Source organism: Pollicipes pollicipes, unplaced genomic scaffold, assembly GCF_011947565.3.
Source record: "Pollicipes pollicipes isolate AB1234 unplaced genomic scaffold, Ppol_2.1 Scaffold_4295;HRSCAF=5057_pilon_pilon_pilon, whole genome shotgun sequence".
NCBI lineage: Eukaryota > Metazoa > Arthropoda > Thecostraca > Pollicipedomorpha > Pollicipedidae > Pollicipes > Pollicipes pollicipes.
Window position 1 is genome coordinate 37,012,663 of NW_023596461.1, and position 21,638 is coordinate 37,034,300.

General features: G+C 45.2%; 1 protein-coding gene across 1 annotated transcript in view; it reads left to right on the plus strand.

The window, feature by feature from the left end:
- The window catches only part of LOC119097495 (transmembrane 9 superfamily member 2-like), an 85,558-nt gene that overhangs the window by 39,727 nt on the left and 24,193 nt on the right, over positions 1–21,638 (plus strand). The window contains exons 2-4 of the mRNA XM_037220525.1: positions 11,714–11,858; positions 12,368–12,548; positions 16,656–16,841. Coding sequence (XP_037076420.1) covers positions 11,714–11,858; positions 12,368–12,548; positions 16,656–16,841 — 512 coding nt within the window. The remainder of the gene's footprint in view (positions 1–11,713; positions 11,859–12,367; positions 12,549–16,655; positions 16,842–21,638) is intronic.

The following is a 21,638-nucleotide window of genomic DNA, read 5'->3' on the forward strand; positions in this document are numbered from 1 at the left end:
TATATATTTCTTTACACACGCCACTTTTTGCGTTCCTATCCCAAAAGTCCTAGCTGATTTTGAATGTTCATGGGGTACGTATCACTTCTTGTACATGTATATGTAGACGTGTATGGATAAACAAGTCATATTTTATGTAATTTGTTCGTAGCCATCTTAATTCTGCTTACATTACCTGTGAAAGAATGCTGAAAAGTGTCCAAAAACGTAACAACTATAGCAACATCATTAAATTACATGTATTTTACGCAAAGAGCGAAATTAGTGGCATTTTCATTAGAAAGAACTCTCTGGGACATAGATGTTGAAGCGCACCATGTACTGCCCACATGTTCTTGCTCCTACGATGATTGTAGGCTTCGTTCTGTATGGTGCACTGTTGTTACCATAACATTTTTGTCGCGACGGCCCACCATGCATCTCACGGAGTCTAAATCACATGCAACGCGATCACAGTACGCGTCTGACATGCCACTTGCTCACGCAAAAACTGAGATTCTTACATCAACACACAACATAAGAAAGTTTAACATCCTGAAAACACTACTCATTCACAGTGTCACATACAAATGCGTCAAATCTTTAAATTGTCACAGTGCAAGTGCACGTTAGTAGAGCGATTGGTTACATTGGATGGTCAGTTCGCAGCGCACGGTGTAAATAACGCATTCCATGTGTCTGTAGCGCGGTCTGTTTGTACCAAGCCATGACGGTAATGAGCCTTATTCCAGGAGCAGTATGTTGTTTACGCGTTTGTAGTTTATGTGGTGATTCAGGTATGCCAATTTCTGGCATTAGCTAGAACGCTACGTAATGTATACGGCAATACAGCACGCCTGCAGTATGCTGAATGAAGCGCGGTTTCGACGCGCAGCCGACCATAAACTTTGATTTTATGCCCATTGTGTTTTTTTTCGAAATGTTTGTGTGCGCCTGCTATAGCGAGATGCATTCCGTTATGCAATTCACGCAATGTTGGCTCGATCAGTGCGGTGCAGCAAGACTAGCCCGAGCCTGAAATGCTGGGTTGCCGTTGTGTGTCAAATATGCGCCTCCAGATAAATAACGAACACACTCCAATTAGTTTGGACGGTGATAGCCTACCGCGTGAAGTACGTCATCCAGTGTCAGACACTTAAAACCGCAACCGACGAGTCCGCGCAGCCAAGTGCACCGCGTCACTGGCGGACTGCCGCTGCGGTAGCGTAGCGCCTGGCGCAGTCAGAGGCCCAGTGTCACCTGACGCCACAGAGCCAGTCTATGATCGCTCCATATGGGTCTCAAAAACAGCCCGCCATCCACATCGGCTCGGAGCCGCCGGAGGATTGTGCTGCTCAAAATGTGCTCACGATTCAGGCTGAAAGTTGGGCAAGGAGTACAACAGGGATGATAAGAGCGGTGCTGGCAGATAAAAGAGGAACAACTACAGGCAACGGCTCCCTTAACCCTACTGCTTAAATAAAGGGCCGACCCTCCACGCTCAGGCTTGTCGTTGGCTCCCCAAAACGTCTCGGGGCTGGTCGCTTAGCTTTTCTGATTTTTCCGAACATCCTTTGTACATATTACGCCCAAGTTTAGAGCACGCGGTATGCGCAGGAGTGGATTCAGGGTCTGGTTTTGGGTTCCTGGGTAGCTCGGGTCCGGTTCCAGAGACCTGAAGTGAACTTGAGCGAGATGTTACGATGGCGGCCACCACGGAATTATGCGTGCGGCCATGCGTCGACAGAAGGTGCTGCTGTTTCCGTGGAATAAAACAGCTGTCCTATACGCGCCGTTATTGCAATCTAGTTAGAGCATTATGGAAAAGGCGGCTCCAGGGCTCGAAACGAGGAGTTTTTACATAGTGTTAGAACCCCCGGTGGTCAATGCCGGCATATAGGGGAGACTTCTTTGCATCTAGATGCAAAGCTTTGCATTTTCTGCCAATATTTACACACAAATTAATATAACAGAGGCGGTAGCGTGTTCAGGTGGAGCAAAAGAAGTGGAGAGGTGTATAGTGGCCAGCCTAGGTCAGCACCACAGTGCTACGTATTCAATATAAGCTATCATTATGTTATATATTCAATATAAGCTATTGAACGGACCAGCGTTTTTCATAAATGGTCAAGCAATTGTTGAGATGAAGAGGGGCTTATTGAGCACACTATACGGATAGAGACAAGGTACCCCCATAAAGGAGCTTGCCAAAATGCATACCAGCAAATACCCGTTGGGTGTCGTCTTTGACACCCATAATAGCGTTGAACAGTAGTACACCCAATGAATATTCTTGAGTGATTGTTGACCATATGACATTCTTAAATTATCATTATGTAATGAATACGCGTATCGTGTTGCGGGTGCCATTATGATGCCGTCATAGAGTGTTTTGATGTCACGCAAAATGCCCCAAAGGTATTTCTAACGGATATCCGGCCAAACAGCTCACCCAAGGGCTGTCGATATTGACATCCTTGTATGTCGCCCAATGCGTGTCATGGGTGGGTATCACTCCTGGTACCCCATGGATATTTCTAGGTGATTTTTCGCTATACTGCACCCGAACAGCGCCTCACATGCAAAGTATTGAAACATGTATGCATGCATAGTTCTGATGCAGACAACAGTCGTTTGGGTGTCCCACAACGCCTACACTGAAAAAATACGCCCCCAGAACCCCCTGTGCAGAATTGACACTATCGTGGGTATTCATTTGACCTGCTAATGATCCCATGAGATTGAAATACTCCGTTCATTTCCCACATGAGGTTAACCGACCGTCAGAGCTACACAGCTTGCACTTGTTTTCATCAGACATACACAATGTGCACGAAACTGGGTTACATTGACATTTAAAACGTCGAAACCGGGAGATCAGCCATAAACTAGCCCAACTGTCGAGATAACAAAAATAAGATAACAAAACACGTGGACCATACGATCAAACTACAAGTCAAGTCAGCTTCGACACTCCAAATTACCCCTTTAAACTAGATCAGACGGCATATGACCACAATGACCTCTCAAAACTACCCGGCATTAGCAAACGAGCCACGGCGACCATAAGGTAAGATCGACTCCACAACAACTGGAAACTTGACCAAACCAGCGTCTCGACAATGGCTGATGACGCTGAAAACTCGACAAATCACGGACTGTAGCGAATTGCGAGATCAACTGGAAATTAAACCGGTTGGTCACCACCAACCTCATATAGACCACAATAAATTTTAGATACCATGAATGAAAACATAACAACAGACCTGGGTGGACGAATTCGGCCACAAAAAACGAATGGTCGTGCAGGGGACCGGTGACGGTGTCAATTTAGATCCATTGCTGGTATACCAGGGTAAATGAGTTGCTTCGTTCACTAGTCTTTTCATCAGTTCCTGGGCTATCTTCGGGACTCTTGAAAACTGACGGATCCCACATACGGCCCGTTCATTGAAATAGGTAATTGCATCATATACGATACTAGCATACGATTTGTTTCATCCATAGCTGATGATTGCTTAAATATATTCGAATGTGAAACATTTTTTAAGAAAGCACCATAACCGAGCATATGAGAACAACTTGAAAAGAAAACTGACTGATATATATATATATATATATATATATATATATATATATATATATAATATTTGAAAGAACATCATGCCTTAAGGACCAAAAGACGAGCGAATAACGATGTTAAGCTGACCGAACACCTTCAGCAACATGCTGTTATCTCTGCGGATTTGATGTGCTTCAAATGAGTGCAATAATGGTTAGCTTGGCAGCACGTCAACGTGGTACATACGCCCCATGGTGCAATAAACAATAACACATTGCAGCGATCTTATTTCACCATGTCTAATGCTTGCTTCAATGTGTTCAAATTTAGAAAGCTTTCGATTATATGTCTGATTTCCGTAATAACAAAGAAAAGTGACTTTCTATATTGTGTAACACAACAGGCAAATCGTAATTGAAACTTAAGCAACCTGCCAAACGTAGATGGAGAGCCAATTGACATTCATACTATTTGGAAATCGCGCACGGACACTGCATCTGAACGGCTCACCGATATCATTTGCGGTCTTGAACGCCACATGTCGCACTGGATGACAGGTTTCGTACGGCGTTGCCTTAGCGTCGTGCATGTCTGAACAGCCTTAGAACAGTCCGCACATATTCTCGGGCATATAAGTCAGAAACTAGAGGGTTTTGGGTCTTAAAGGCATGACCAAACTGCACTGAATGGTCTTTGAAATGGCTATTTCAGCACAAAGCTTAACATAAAAGTAGAACATTCACTTAAAACTGATGATCTTTCGAAAAAGTTACACTTAATTCATCCTACTTGAAAAAATTACCTGAACTCATCCTAAAATAACAACCAACACCATCTCATATTCAACCCACTTGCATCGCAGCCGGCTTGCCCCGCGGTTTTATTCGAGCAACACGGAACCGAGCCATGTAGAATTCACGTGACCCACGGGACGCCGCCGTCATTTTCTCGACTTCGTGCCACATCTCAATAACAATATTCCAACTGAACAGTCGGAAACCAAGTTGCGAGACAAATGGCGAAGGCCCATATTATGTCAACACACACCTTTCATATAAAAAACTGATTTCGGGCCATCGCCCCCCAACCAACCAACTTGGCTGGTTTCAGCAGTTTTCAGGTATTCCAGGAAAGCGCTTCAGGCTGACATCAGTGGCTCTCAGCAGAATATTCATTTGCGCCGTAAAGCAAGCATGGCCGCCTTCAACCATAGCAGTAATTTGCAGGTCTGTGATGAACATTCTAAAAGTCACAACTCTAAAGATTTGCAATGAAAGGTACCTTTCAAAAAGTGCGCAAGTTTCATAGGATGTCCCATACACCATGGCTGAACACAGCGTGGCTTGAATTTGGCACACATGACCGTCAGGTTCGGACACTAATGCTATGTAGGTGTACCAGACGTTGGAGGTGTTTTTTGCAGACTGGCTCCAAGTGTCCATCTGTTCATTCTGAATAAAAACCGAGATACCAACAGTTAAAACAATGAATTCCCGAACACAGTTTTGCATTGTGACAGATGTCGTCATAGAACCACAAATGGCTGTCCTTTTAACTTAAATCATCTGTAAGAAAAAAAGCGCTACATAATCTTAAATATGGACCATAGTAAAGACGTTAAGGTAAATTTACAACTAGTTAGATACAATTGCATTCCTTAGAGCAGAGACATTATCACGATTAAAAAAACAGGGATTGTATCATCCTTCCTAAAAAATCATAATTATTTTCTAATTATGGTGGGGGTGTAAAAACTTGTCTTCATCACCACAGCTCTGACATCACTTAAAATGATACAAATAGGTTATGTGTGTATACAAGCTGTTCATAGTTATACTTATGCAACAGTGGCAACTATATTTCGGTTTACCAGTAAGTTTGGCTAGATAAGGCAAGGTGAGGTTAGCAAAGGTAGTGAGGTGAGCTGAAATTAGGTAAAATATGGTAACATCTCATCACCCGCAAAATCTCTTTGTTTCATTTCCCAGCTGCGTCAGCAATGGTTTGAAAGATATAATCTTAAACAAGCATGCACATTATCCTCATCCTTCATCCTGATATGTGAATAGTCACAGCTGGCTCGCCATGGCTGAGTGTGCTATATGTATCTTATATTATGGACAAAAATATTTAAACGATGAGATATGTGTATTTCCTCTACTGTAGCAGCATTCGCACTCAATATTTGAAACTAAGACAAAAAATAGCCATAACCATACACCATCGTTACAATACTCATTTAGTTTTAATGGCATATTAATTACGATGTACCTGTTGTAAGCACAAGTTAATTTTGCGTCTAAATAAACATAACTACATGTATATTTGAATAGCACTGTTTACCTACGACCACTGAAATTATTTTTTTCCCATTTAGATAACTCAATGAATGTAAACAATGTCGATGCCGCGTCCCATGCGAAACAGGGGAATCTTTTTCGAGCACGCCCATGGCTAATGGTAAGTATTTGTAAAATTTCGCCAAAAAGTGGTCTGTCAAAACAAGCTTTCCTCCACCAGACATGCCTCAAGAGTGCAGCCGACAGACTATACAGGCTCGCTCAACTTCCGCAAAGCCTATACTGAGCGTTCGCGATGAGATACGATAATGACTAAGATGCACTTCATCACTCACATACATCACGCAAGAAACTTACCGGCCGTTCATTCCTTTCTCCGCTCTCTATACCTGCTCTGACCTGCTCCATACCCACCGCCACAGATTCCACGCCGCCTGCATGCCACGCGAAACGGGAAGAAAACACAATTGTAGATCAAATTGCGTTGCAGTCAAGGTGCTATACAACCTTGAGGGAAATGCTCCACTTTTACATTGGGTTTTTAACTGAAATAGCAACCTTTTGATGCAGTTCACGTCCTTTTAAAGACCTGTGTCCTTTTAAAGACCTAAAACCCTCTGACTCCTGAGTTTTACGCCCGCAAAAGTGCAAAAATACTTTTGGGAGGCCACTTCATTCACCTTGGTATTGATGTTATCATAGAAACGCCATACGATTACCGTTTTATTACAGGCTGTATTCTGCTAATGGTCAGAACAGCATGGCTGCTGTTACATTTGCAAGAGCGACGATGCGGCACTTATGATACAATCCGCGGAAGGCGATTTGCTGTTACTAAGATTTCGCTGCTGAATGAGTGTCGCGAACGTAAGCGTTAGCACTTTCGGGTTTGGCGGCACTCGTCACCAGCGGGGCATTTTTCATTATTTCTAGACCATAGGTCAATGCTATAATAAGAGAACGCCATTGTCTGCAAAAAGGACAACACCGAAAAAACGTTACTCTACCGAACGTTGTAAAAAAAGAGGATGCGACGGCAAATCCACCTTTTTTCTCCTGCCGAGGATTTTTTCTCATACTTGCATGTTCCTTGCAGACAGCTCGGTTAGCGCATTGTGTACCGGAGCCAAGACCCTTGCACGGGACTATGGGCTAGCGCGGCATTATAAAATCGAGGGTATACTACAGTAATTATATACACACACACACTCACACACACACACACACACACACCCACACACACACACACACACACACACACACACACACACACACACACACACACACACACACACACACACACACACACACACACACACACACACACACACACACACATATATATATATATACATATATATATATATGTGTATATATATATATATATATATATATATATATATATTACTTAACATTTAACACATATTGTAGGGCAAATTAAAATCTTGAACAACAAAATTGTGTTCTTAAAGTACGAGCTCTTCAGTCGTATTACCATAAACCCCCATTGGGACCTTGTTTTGAGGGGAGCTAACGGTGAAATGTGGTATTGTAAGTGACGACCCGGGAAAATTGCGAGAAAACCTGCAATTTGATAGTCCCGCGGGTTGTGCAAATGTGGCATCAAACTTATTTGACATTGGAGTATGAATCAGGAGCTTAAAATGTGTGTGATCACTGGTGATGCGTGTCAGTGGCTTGTATTAATCTTGATGTGATGGATAATGTGCGTGCAAGGTTTGTACTTCTGAGAGAGAGCAATGTTTTGGTATTCTTTAAATCTAATGACTCCCAATAAAATGTTGTCTATATGTACCTGCCTCTTTCTTTAGGTTTGCGCTTGAACATAACGAGCTAGCGATCGATAAGGTAGCGACAGGTCGGCACAGCTCATTAATGCACATGCTTGGTATAACAAGTTCACATGATACAGCCTCGAAAATTATCTGTCACTTAAGAATTCAGAAAATGTAGTGCTGTGATATCATGAGCCTTGTGCGCACGGGCAGCTTCATCATTTCCTTGCATTTCGCTCATCTAGCCGTTACCACATACACTTGTCTTGTCTCCAGCGTTGTGCAAGGTCAGCAGGTTTGAATGTCATTTCGCAAGATGTAATATGTTCCTTTCATACCTGTGTTATTACTCGTGTGAACAACATTCTTGAGCGAAGTGGCCGATGGCTGCAGTATGTTGCATAGCTGTGGAAGCAGAATACATGTTTGCATCTTTGTCACCTATGTTTTCTGCATTCCCCAAACAGGCTGAGCAAGTGATGCTGCTGAATGGTTGTGTGCTTTGCTGAAAGATTTTTGTATATTATATCGTGCGTGTTTTACAATCCATATGTCGCATGCGGAGTTATTACAAGAATGCACGCTTGACCCATCTTTTCATGATGGAATTGATTGTGAAAGCAGCAGGGATTGCAGTACAAAAACCGTATCATTGTCTATGGTGTTATGCCACAGTACAGCACTGAGGTGGTGGCACGATGACACTGTTGACCCGTGCCAGACGCAACGTACCACATTGGTTGACTACTTTATGTCAAGCCTATCAGATAACAGTTTATAAGTTATGAATGACTTGTAACAACTGACTTAACAATGCCAAAGGACTATCGCAAGCGAGAATGTTGTTGCACCACAATGGTCATATCAGGGTTAACTAGTAATTGGATAAGTAATCCTAAGCAGGCAAAGCATTCTTGGAAACCCAACCTTACCACCTTTACCAAAGAAGTAGCGCTGCTTTGACAATTAATTCATTACAATGTTACATAATTATTGATTTTGGCCGGCAAATGCATTTCCAGTTACAAATAACAAAATAACTGCTGTGCACATCACATGGTATCAATATCAGGACTACAGCACTGCAAGCAAGGTATTGTCGACAATATAGCATTGATATCCTCAACAGTTCTTGACAGGTTTCGGTAAGAGATTTATGACGCTATATGACAGTCTTCACAGCATATTGAGCTTTGATATTAATAATCTACCCTAAAAGCTGGCGATCGCTGCATTGCGTTCGTCAAACAGCCCAACAAAGCTTCCCTTATAGGGAATGTTCCACATTTGTGTGGCGTTTTGAACTGAATTAGCCACCTTGAGGACATTTTGACGCAGTTCACGGATATGCCCTTTTTAGGACCCGAAACGCTCTGGTTCCTGAGTTACACACCCGCAAAGTAAGAAAAGGCTTATTTACAGCCAACTTCAAAATCGCCTTCTCATTAATGACGCCATAGAAACGTCATTAGATCCCCGTGATATCCCAGGGTGTTTTTTTGTTTTTGTTTATGGTCAATACGGAATGGCCGCTGATACATTCGCAAAGTCGATGATGCTGCACATGTGGTACAGTCCGCGGAAGATGATTGACTCTTGGTAAGATGTTACCGCTGAATGTGTGTCGCGAACATAAACGTCAGCAATTTCGAACTGTGCGGCATTCGTCGACGAGGTATTTTCCCCCACTCCCTGTTTGCGTCGGTGCGAGATGCCAACAGAAAGTGTGGTGTGTGTGTGGTGATCGCAGGACAAACGAGAATCACTTGACTGTGTTCGCGTAAGTACCTCGCTCCCAATCTGTTAAAAACGCTTCACGCCGAATATGTCCGACGTATCACCGACATCGCAGCAATAAGCTCAGGGTGTGCACGTCTCAATATCGCATGCAGTTTCGAGTACGGTGTGTGGTCGCTTTCAATTTTTGTCAGTTTGAGGAATGGGAATGCAATTATAGCATGTCCGCCAAAAATGCCTTCAAAATTAAAACAAAATCAATGAAAAGCAGATGCGCGCGGTAGATGAACAGCGGGTGCAAGTGCTAGGAGCTGAGCTGACGGTTGCCACCAATTTGAGAAATGGTTTTGTTTAGGTAGTTTATCGTTACAACAAAAAATATACACCATGTTAATTTTGAGAGTAACTGACTAGGCCCAAGTATGGCACATGGGCGCAGGTTTGGCACACAGCTGTTGATGTTAGATGGGTGTGGCAGAGTTGATGTTTTTCAGAGTGGTTAGACAGGGATAACAACACTGCCACTTCACAGCCCAATGTGAGTGATGTCAAACACCTCCGCATGGGATATCTCCTACCCATTTTGTGTGTGAAATATGGGAGTAACATTGTTCTGACATTTTTGAGGGAGTTGAAATATTCCTGCCTGCTTCCATCTCCTACCTTTCTCACTAAGTTCATGCAGGTAGACCTTGGCTATTTGACGTAATCACTTACATAAACAGATATGTAAGTTAACATGAATCTTGGCAGTCAGGCTAGGACCAGGGCTATCAGTCTCAAGTATTCCGGCAATAACAGTACTGTTTGGATGTTGCTGCCACTATTTCAAAACACTAAATTTGCTTAATATTCACTAAAATTGGTGACAGTCATGCACCACGCTCAAAGCTCGTACAGTTCATGGGTGCATCGCCTCAGCTTGAATGGCTGATTTTTGGGATGACAAGCATTTCAAAATGTGTCAGGCATGTTTGGCAGCCTGGATGTTGCCTGTAGTCTGTATTGCTGATGAATTGGCACTTTGCACAATTATCAAAACACACCCTGTAGGCAGATATTTTCAGTTTGCATTACTCATTTCAAGTGGAAGATGTCCATTGTGTTGTAAAGTAATCAAATTTCCTAATTATTGTGATCATTTCAGATCCCCGGCTGAACAACCACATGTGCAGGAGCGGCTTGAAGCATCTCGCAATAGTGTTGTGGCTACTGGCCATGGAGTGTACCAGGCACATTTTTCATCAGAAGCTTTCTCCAGCCTAGTAGCTGAAAGGAAAAGACTGAAGACCAATGCTGTGTCATCGCTGCAGGGTTGTGAATGCCTGTTCTTCATTTCTTTTTTGCCGGACCCTTCTTTTATAGCCTTGGCATTCAGGCTTCAACTTAGTTGACGTAAGAACACACATGACATTTCTGTGGCTATCTTTCGTCTCATTGATTTTTATGGCTTCTTTCAGTCATCGTTCATTCATGCATTTCAGAGTGGCGTCTTTAAACAAATGTCTGCGAGTTAGTATACTGTGAAATGCATGACAGGGCATTCAGACATTTACGGGGCACAGTCATGCTTTCTGTGTAGCATTGGGGTAGATTTATGATGTGTTTGTCTTAAAGGGTGTGATATCAATGGTTCATATCACCTAAGTTGACTGAGGTCTTCATTTCTGACATCAACAGCCATATGATGCAAGTAAAACATTGTTGTGTTATACTTGGAGCACATGTAACATTGCTGCCCTATAACCTGTGCGTTGTGTGGCAGCTTTGTTCATTGCTAATCTTACTGATCATGATAGTTGATGTCCTTAATTGTTTTCAGCACAGGGAAGGTGTTCCAGGCACCCCAGTGCTTCCAGCGTATACACCATCTCCAAGACCAGAATCCAGGTCAGAGTGTTTTCTTTTGGGATTGGATTTTGAGTTTTAGCTCAAGTGTGAGTTATTTTTCGTCAGTTCGTCAATTTGAGCGTGCTGCGGGATTGCACGGCTCGTGCAGCCACAGCCAGACCACGCTGTGACGCTGCTGTGGTGAACGGCGTGGCCGCGGTACGCCCCGTGGCATTGCCCCGCCACCCTGCTGGGTGCTGGGCCTTACTGGCAGCCAGCCAGCTGTGCTATGGGTCCGCTTCTTGGCCGCATGTAGCAGAGCTGTCGGGCATCTTGGGTCTTGCAGCTTGATAGCTGGGTTCATGTGCGTGGGCCGGCTGGATCAGAATACGGAGTGACAGCCGTCCCTGGCCGTGGCTGGGAAATGACAGCTGTCCCTGACCGGGCTAGGGAGTGACAGCCGTCCCCGCCCGGGGCTGGGGAGTGACAGTCGGCGGGCTGCCCGTCAGATCGAGCCGGGAGACGACTCTCAGGAGGGTTTTGGCTGGAAGGTGGTGTACGGCGACGTGTTCCGTCCGCCTCGGCACGGCATGCTGCTCCCCGTGCTAATCGGCCCTGGTGTCCAGTTGCTCTCCATGACGCTCATCACACTCGGTGAATGACTTGCGGCCGCTATGGTGGCCCTCGCGCCTGAGCCGTATTCGGGCCGGCCCCGCGGTGATGGTTGTCCGCACCATGGTTGACACTGCAATGACACTGTCTTCACGTCTGGCGCTCTTTCGAGATGTGGCATTATTGCCGGGACTGTGCGGCACCCGTCATTTGATGGGGATTAACTACATTGACTTGGTGCTCTGCGCTGTGTGATGAGCAGGCGGCCTATGTGTTTTGTTGTTGCTGTTAAGGACTTTTTATTTTTTGAGAACGCGTTTGAATAAGGTAATGACGTAAACATATGCCGTTCATTGTGTACTGAAAATTAATCCGAGAAGTTAAAATCTACTGCATAATTCCCTCAATCAACTGCTTTTTGTCCTGCCTGTGTTGCGTCGATGACCTGTACCAGCGCCGGCGCTGGCTTCTGACCTCCTGCACCAGTACCGGCGCTGAACTTCGACCATCCATATCAGCGTCTTGTGGTGGTCTATGACCGGCCCCTGCAGTGTTCGCGTGCCTGGGCCTCCTGTCGCCGGTCAACCGCGGCTTGCTGATGGCATGTGGCCTGGTGGTGTGCGCCTGCCTGGGTACGCCCGTCGGCTACGTGTCTGCCCGAATCTATAAGTCGGGAAGTGGCGGCGAAAAGTGGGGACTCGACGTGCTGCTGACATTGACGCTGTGCCTGGGGCAGTGTCCTAGAATTGCCGACTTTGGGTGTAAATCTACACATTATGAGGAGGAATTTTTCACTCCCTTCCCCCATATTTTATGTTAATTTTTCACTCCTGCCTGGCATTGTCTAATCGCACATGCCACACCCCTATTTCCCTTTCTGAGGTTTTCAGATGTCACCCAAAACCGAGCTCACTTGAAACCACCAAGCATGAACGAGGCTCCGCAGAACCTGGACACCTATGGCTATGTCTTGCCCCACCTACATCTGAATCATGCCTATGTTTGCACAGAGCAAGGGCGCCAGGTAGCTCCAAGCCCAATAACTTTTTTTGGTCTCACCACCACACGACAAAACCGGAGCCTAGTGCAAACACCAGTAAAGCCTGGTAGATAATTTTACTCCACGTATTTATTTTTTTCCTGAGGAAACTTGGCACTAAATTGCATCACTGCCGAAACGCATGAGTGAAAAGTTCAAGAAACGTCTTCTAAATCAAGCTTACAAGAAGAATATCACCATTTGAGCACTTATATCAACAGATTTTAAGTCAAATCAGGCGATTACAAAATGTTGCGAGAAAAGTACCAGTCTTTATATTTATTTAGCTACTTTTGTTTTTCTTGGTATCATACCAGTGTGATACCACTTTACTCTTCCTTCCATTTCGATTGTCTTTGGAGGTACCATGTGCTGCTTAAAATTTTGACCAATTTCTCTGGAAGATGCTCCAACTGCAAACTTGCACGTATTTAATACATCAATTGCATTAATTCGCAAGCCGCCCAAACATGTTTGATATGCTCCCAAGTGTGAACAATTCACATGGAATGAAGGAGAAGACTTGAAGCACGGACCTTATTTTTGCCGCCATTTTTGCCCTCTTAAACCTTCGGCTAAGCGTTTTCTTGGTTCATAGCGGTGCTCAAAAATGATAAATCCAAGCTTTTCGAGTGTCTGCCCCACCAGGCTACCTGGCAAGGCTATTCTAATGCTGCCATATACAGCCTTGGGACAGACCTCACGCAGCTAATACCGAAGTGTTTGATGACGAAATTCTGCCTTCTGAAGATGTGTATCATGCACACCTCTTACTTGTTTCGGATTTAATCTCGAAGGTTGGTGGGCATGATTGATATTTATATTTGGGGGTGGGTCGGAGGACTTTGTCTGCCAGCAGAACATGCAAAAGGCACCGAATTTTTGTCTCTGGGGGAGCAAGAAGAAGCCAGTAAGTCTCCTGTGGGCCAAGTAATTGCTTACCTTACCTGCTTTCACCACATGATTGGTAACTAGAGTTAGCCATTTTCTGTTTTAATATATCGAGTTTTGCCATAAGACAAAATATGATGCCACAAGGTATGCAATGGTCTTGTTTTGTTCCATATTCTTGGTTATTTGCCCCAAATTTCTTAAAATGGCCCCTCATGGCTGCTTTAACCAGATGTTTTCTACAGTTGTCATGGTTTGCTGACCGGCAAATGACTATACTGTATATATGCACGAAATTTTTAACACATGGATACTCTCAGCTGCATAGCAGTTATAATACGAGTTAAATATTGGTATGTAACAAGTAGTCAGACCACCCCATTTAAAATGTGAAGCCAACATCTCAAACTTTGTCATTAGATATGAGGAAACAAGCCCGAATAGATGCGTTTGCTGCAGCCGAAAAGGCAAGCAGCAATACTGACATGGTCATCTAAAAGTTACGTTAGTTTTGGAGACGAGAAATTGTTTTGTGGAGCATACCCATTATTGCCCTTGACATAGATTAACCATGACAATCAAATAAGTTTTTCAAAGTGATTTAAAGTGTTTTGATTTGTGTGTTGTCAACTTTGTCTGATGGCAGCAAGTATACACAAATGAAATTAATAAAAATGCAATTTGAAACCCGCCAAAAATTAGCTTTAAATATCATGTTTTTATCACAGGTGCCGCTGTCAACAGATAGATGAGTTAAGATGATGTTCATGATATGGGCTACTCTAAGTTAGGTTAAGTTGGTCAAGTGCATGGCAAGTGGCAATAGGAATTGTGCAAAAATCAGTAACTCAAAACTGCCGCTGTGATACAAACGGGTTGTACAGGATGAGATGATGTAAGGGCTCTTCAGCTTAGGCATAGGCTACTTTCATGGAAACATGCACTGGTATTTTGTAAGAAACAATGACAAAATAGTTTTTTTCCCTGACCCCATCTTAACAGAGGCCAAAAGTATGTCTATTGTGTTTGACTGGGTGATGGGCTGATGCGTAGGAGTCCAAGGTCTTTTGTTTTAGTGTGTTATGCTTGTTGAATTTTCTTTTGTTATTTTGTTATTGAATTCCTTTGCATTGTTTTTTTTTTAAAGTACTCTGGAAGGGAATTGAAAAGTGCAGCATCAAATTATGGGTGTTAATAATTTGCTATGCTCATAATACTGTCTTGAAATTACTATGTTTTAGCACGCGCCGGGTTGACCGGCTAGATACCCTTCGCTCGGGTGTGGGTGGGGGTCAATTCCCCCCCCCCCCTCTGATATTTCGTGAACTAAGAAAGCTAGAGACATCAAATTTACAAAATGTCTTGACCTATACGTGAACTCACCTAGGTTAAGGTTCCAGCCTCCTAGGTCATGACCTTCAAGTCGAATAAGGTCAAACAAGGTCAAATTCCAGGTTGGTTTCCAAAGCGCCCCTAGAGCCTAGGCAACTGTCTCTAAGCAAAAGGCCACAAGCCCATTTGAGCTCATTGACCTTGTTTGACCCTTTGAAGGTCATGGTGACCAAAATGATACAAACCTGCTCTGCGTTTTGCGTTTGAATAAGCGACAAAGATTACGCGAGGCAGTATGTTCTTAAGACGAAACGTTCGACCCGGGTCATCTTAGGTCAATGGCCTGTTCTGATCTCTAAGAAGTCGATTGAAGATGTATAGTGCGGTTCCTGCTCTCAATAGACTCGAAATGAGCACCAGGAACTATTCCATACAGCAAGCCCCAGTCAGGTTGGTTTTGACCTTGGTCTGATCATCATACCTGACCTTAGGTCAACGTAATTTGGTTATTCAATATTTGTGGTGGCTAAGAAAGCATCTCAGAGATGTATGTCTTCTTCAAACACTCTGTTGTTGTATCAGATTGAACGATTCCCTAGAAATTGCCTTCGCTGAAACCATGACCTAACTTTGACCTGCAATATGTTTCTAAGGCAAAATGTTCGACCCGGGTCAGGGGGGGTCAGTGACCTTACAAGCTACATCTAAAATGTGTATGTCAAACGATCTGCTTTGCAATTTTCTGCAACTACGCAAGCGGCTACACCGCGCCGTTCAGAAACTATTCGGGAAAAGCCCTCGGGGGGAGGGGTCAACTTGCTCCCCCAACCGAGCGCGTGGTAATATATTCTGTTTCACTTTGATGGCCTAAGATGTAAAAAACGAAGTAGTTTTATCGGGTTCCTGATATTACGTCCATGCCAACTTGAAATAGATGTCTTAGTTTGCTGAAGCATCAGTCACGAGTTCATTAGTTCCACCTTTTGTGACTTGATTTTTTCACTCCCGCATGGTCATTTTGCGATGGAATTTTTCACTCCCACCCTAGTTCAAAAGCGACTCTAGCTCCCTGGCCTGGGGTGAGCCGTGCCCAGCTGCAGCCGCGCTGCCGGCACCGGGCCGTCACTCTCTTCGGGCTGGGTATGCGCCGGCGTGGACGAGTCGGCGCCGGGCCGCGCCCACCCGCCGCGCTGGCACAGAATTTGCACCGTTCATGTGTGCATCCTATTTGTGCGATTTTGGCGTCGCTGTAGATTCAGAACTTGATGGAAGCACACTTGGGCGTGACATGTACCAAGCTTGGAAAATTGCCACGTTTGAATCGGCTGATGATGCGCTGTGTGTGGGAGGCTGTGCCGCTGAGTCCTGCTCGCAATCACAGCAGAGTGGGTGAACGCGGCCAACGTAATCGTGGTAATTGACATTGCCTGTGCCCCACAAAAGAGAAATCACTGTGCTCAGGGGTCAGGTGAGACGTCTGTTCCGCTGGATGCCGTAGCTATCGGGGGTGGGGTCGGGCCGCTGTGGAATGCGTCTCTGGTGCTCCCACTGAGCCCCTGCTTGCCATCCGTCCGCAGGATCGTGTTCAGCATCACGCTGCTGCTGAACCTCGTGCCGTGGGCACACAACTCGTCTGCACCGCCGCCATGTCTCACCATACTGACGCTGATCGGGCTCTGGTTTGGCGTGTCCGTGCCGCCCACTTTCTTTGTCACCTACTTCGCCTTCAAGAAGCACGCGCTGGAGCACCTGGTGAGCGCTGGGCGCGGACGGACGGCGGCCGCGCGGCGCCAACGACGGCTGCCCCCGGGCGCTGGGCACGGACGGGGAGTGGCCGCGCGGCGCCACAGGCGGCTACCCTGGGGCGCTAGGCGCGGACGGGGGAGAGGGAGGAGGGGGGGGGGGGGGGGGGCACCACGCCGCGCCACCGGCGGTTTCCCGCAGGCATATATTTTTTCGTAAATGCGTATCCTAGCAAACGCCAACAGTGGTGTTAGAAATAGTGCTGAGCGAAATGTCCCAGCTATTGATGCTCTCGCAAAAACGTTTTGTCTTACCAAATATCAGAGGTGATGAGAAATATATCTGTAATATCATTTTGTAAATACGGTTATATTAACTGTAGCCCAACAACTAGCTTTCAAGAACAAGGAGAAACATGGTTTTGGAGCGGGAAAGTTGAGGCCACTAAAACCTGCATTGTCGAGCATATATTGGATGAAAGCGATGGAAATGCAGCGAAACTTCCCCAACTGTTTTGCGTTTGCCTCTTCCTTCTATTTTTATGCTTTTTTTTGTAAGAAGTCTAGACGTCAACAGCTGCCGTCCAATGGTCATAAGATCGCCACGTGGTCCAGGGCCTTAAGACCGTATTTCGTTGAGGGCCTCGACTTCTCGGGCCGCGGACAAATCGCAGCTGGGCTAGCAATCTTATGCCCGGCCCCTTCTCTTGCTGCTTACTTTGCCGTAAAGACGTGGATCCTTACAAAACAGCACGTCATACTGATGAAAATCCCGCGGAATGCAGGCCTCCGTGAGGAATTTTGGACGATGCAATATCTTCGATCTGATATCCAATTTCTGACCCGCTTTTGACACTCAGTCTTCAGATACCAAAGGAAAACATAAAGACATAGGAACCTACATGTACTCTTATAAATGTACCTAAGGCACCCACATAAGGAGAGAATGGGCATGCAATGTAACGATTGAGGAAATGAACATTTGGACCCAGACCTAGATTCAATTGCATTCATTTATTGCATCCAAACCTCATGTTTACCGCGCCCCAGGTCGGTCAATCCCGCGCTCAATGCTTTCCTCAACAAATTCGGTAAAACCAGAGCTCTGATGGGAACCTATGACCACTAAACATTATTAGTAACTCCACACGCTCCTGGATATCCGTTCTGAAAGCAGCGGGACCTAAACCATGTTAGTTATACAGGTGCCTAGATTGCTAGTTTATTCCATGTCCTAACTTGTATAAAGAACGACGTAAAACCGGAATCCCGGATGATCCCACGATAATACCCAATGCACAGGATCCGAGTTGGAGCAGACAGGTCTCGCGCTACGTCAGCTGACACCTCCCATCATTTCTTGGAACCCCGTCGGCTGTACTCTTTCAATGACATAGCCTTTAAATGAGATGGTGCACTGTACCGGACATCGCTGACTTCTTATGGCAATGGTACAGTGGCCCTCACACAATAATCTCGGCTAAACACTCGAAGACCTACAAAACGTGGACGGTGATATGAACGAGATCATCAGCTCCAACACGTCATGCAAGTGTATTCAGATCGACAGAAAACACCTTAGCTGACAGGAGACGACGACAGTTTAGACACATTCCGTCTAAATCAGACATAACGCCTTCCGTCCAAAGGACTTCTCACAAACACAGTAAAGCAACATTCACAAGCTGTCCAAGTGGTTTATGCAGCCAAAAAGGAGACTACACCTAGCACAGCGTACAGTTTCCCGTCCGCAGGCAAACACATCGTCATCATAAAACCATCAAATACACCATCACATACCATCGTCGCACATAATCGTATCAAGCCACCCCCGCTTCCATAGCCATAACGAAGACGAAGACTAATCAAGGTTAAATCGAACTCCTTCCCAGCCCTACGCACAGCAGCAGCCTGAGCCGGCCGGCACCCGGTACAGGCGTGCAGGAAGCGGCTGGGCGCCCCATGATAAACATTGTAGGTTCCTGTGTGCACCACCTCTATTCTTCAATACATGCACACACCAGATATCTTGCAGACTTACTCAAGCACATTTAGACTTAGATGCCTGCCATCACCTGAAACTCTGCATTTGGAACGACTAAAAAGGCCTCAGATAGTAAAGCCCCACTAAGCCTAAGCTTGTAGCTATAGGCATTTACTGAGAGGCCGGGATATTTCCAGGACAAGGCATCTGAGGAACATGCAATGATCATAACACTGAAATGAGAGAAAACAGCCTGCATGAGAACATTTATATGGTGCGTTGTCTGCTTAACTACCCAACTTGCCCTTCCATGACCTCAACTTGACATAACGTGTTCTGCGACCCTGCGCTCGATTTTGCTCGACGCAGCCCTTCAGACTGTGCGGCGCTGCGGCACGACGCTGTCCCAGATACCGCTGGTGCGGGTGATTATCCCTTCCGGTCTTCGGAGGACGACCAGCGAGCACACGCTACCGTCCACGAAGTGGACAGGCTTCCCGCCTCTCCGGCCAGGGGACGGGGATGTGGCGGCCACGCTTCTCCGCCAACCTAGTTGACATCGCGCATAGAGCTGGCTCTGACAGGGGGGGGGGGGGGGGCGACAGAGGACGTGGGGGCGCACCAGTTAGTCATGAATGCCGACAGCGCCTTGTGCCATGTCGGGTCATGCTTAGGGTGATCGTCTAGATCTTGAAGAATGGACTTCTGCATCTTGCCTAGGAGATCCGACATGGTGTTGTGCGCACTGGCCGTTGGGTTAGCCACAGGCGGTGGGGGATGGGGGGACGCTGCGGACCACCGCGGGCGTCGACAAGTCAAACGATCTGACGTGACGGGGGATCCACAAAGTCATCGCCATCGCTGTCGTCATCGACTCGGTCCCTTATGTTCTCCGTGAAGGGCTGAAGGGCTGACGTCTCAGCGGCCTTCTTGAACGGTCCTGGCGTCGGCTCTATGGCGGGGCTGGCCGCCGCCCTGGCAAACCATCCAGACGGTGTGTCACGTCGTCCTGCCAAGAAAGAACACTCAAATAATCCTCTGAAAGTCGGCTGTCATTGGAAGAACGTAAGATGCGTCCTCCCAAAATTATATGCAATCTACAGAGATGGCTGACCTTATCATGGCTGACATGGTGTCTGGCCAACTATTTCAGAGTGATCCTGTTTGTAAGCCATGTCATTTTTTAACTTTCAATGCCTTCAAAACATTTAAGTCTCCCACAGTTTTTCTCAACATGTTTTGACCTATCATAAACACCCACTGCAAGTATTCTTTGCAAAACGTAGTGCAGCTTATGTGAGGAACACGGACGGTGGAACAATGACCAGAGTGCTGATGTTCTGTAGCAAATCACCTTGAGATCTCACACTCTGCACATAACTTCAAAACCTTTCATCCTAGCCGTCATACTTTGGGCAACCCTTTCCACGCACGGGGTATCTGGTACTAGGATGCAGTAGCGAGATGTACTTCTGTGCTGATGCTCCTGGGACATGTATTTCTAACCCCACGCTTAGTTGTGGTCATCAGTATCTTTTGGCTGAGCCATCTGTATCTCCTGCACCCATAACCTTTAGTACCATGCAGCAAGCATTAGAATGCATGAGCGGGAATGATTGTTTATTTTTGGTGTCTATTGTCAGGGTCTGCACAGATTTCGAAAGTTTCCTATTTTACTATCTACAAATCAATGGTTACATCTAAGTTGTAAATAGGCATGTGAGACCACAAGTATTCATTTGAAAGCATGTTAAAAGCATGCTGGAACCATGAGCATGTTACACTTGGGTTTTTGTGAACCAAAGCCAGAACGCTATTTCATAGCAGCCAGTGACATTTCATTATTCAAGCATACATGTCAAAATTATGAAATATAGATGTCATCACTGGTTGTGCTCATTTAAATTCATCAGCAAAAATTCAATGCACTGTGCTTCTTGAAAAATATAGGTGTTGAAAAATAGTCTTGTTATGTTCTATCTTATTGCACATGTATTCAACGAGTTATTTCTGAGAGAAAATCATTTAAATGTAACAAATGGTAACATCAATATAAACCCAGATTGCACAAAACACAAATGTTTGACATGTCCGGGGTAAGAGATTATGTACAGCAAAGCAGTGACATCATGGGAACAACTTAAGCACACACCCTCTAAATCCAAGACCTCATAGTTTAGCACACAGGTGCCACCAAATCCAATGGTAACAGAGCCAATGTTTCAACGAATCGTTATATCGCCAAGGTAGTTTCAGGTAGACAAATGCCGAAAAATCCCTTCACACATCAATAATTTGACGATTCAGTGTGATTTGGCCTGGCTCAAGTTTCACATTCCAATGTGAAGATCCAGGCACCGATGTCCTGTAGGTGTCCAGCGAAACGGACTATTTTTTCTGACTGGATGCAGACATTTCGTGTTATGACAGCTTCAGTTAGTAAACCTGTGCATCACTTCCTATCACTGTATGCTTTGTACTTTGTCGCTTTGTACACTTTTTTGCCAAATTCACTGTCAGATTAATTAAAATAGCCAATTTTCCATCAAAATAGCAGTATGTCAAGAAAAAGGAACACCACCGTATATTACAACATAATGTACCATATAGTACCAGCAAAATTACTGGGTATGCACTTAGAGTTCCGGGCGGTTACACACATGGCCAATACAAATGTTATGATACACAATAACTGTTTAAAACCAGACCCAATCTACCCGATCACACCCAAAACTTACCTCTTTGAGCATGACCAGCCTGCAAGGCCTGCCCCACGCAGGGATGATCAGTCAATAGCAGCACAACAAAATCCAAAGAAAGACCCACACAAAATG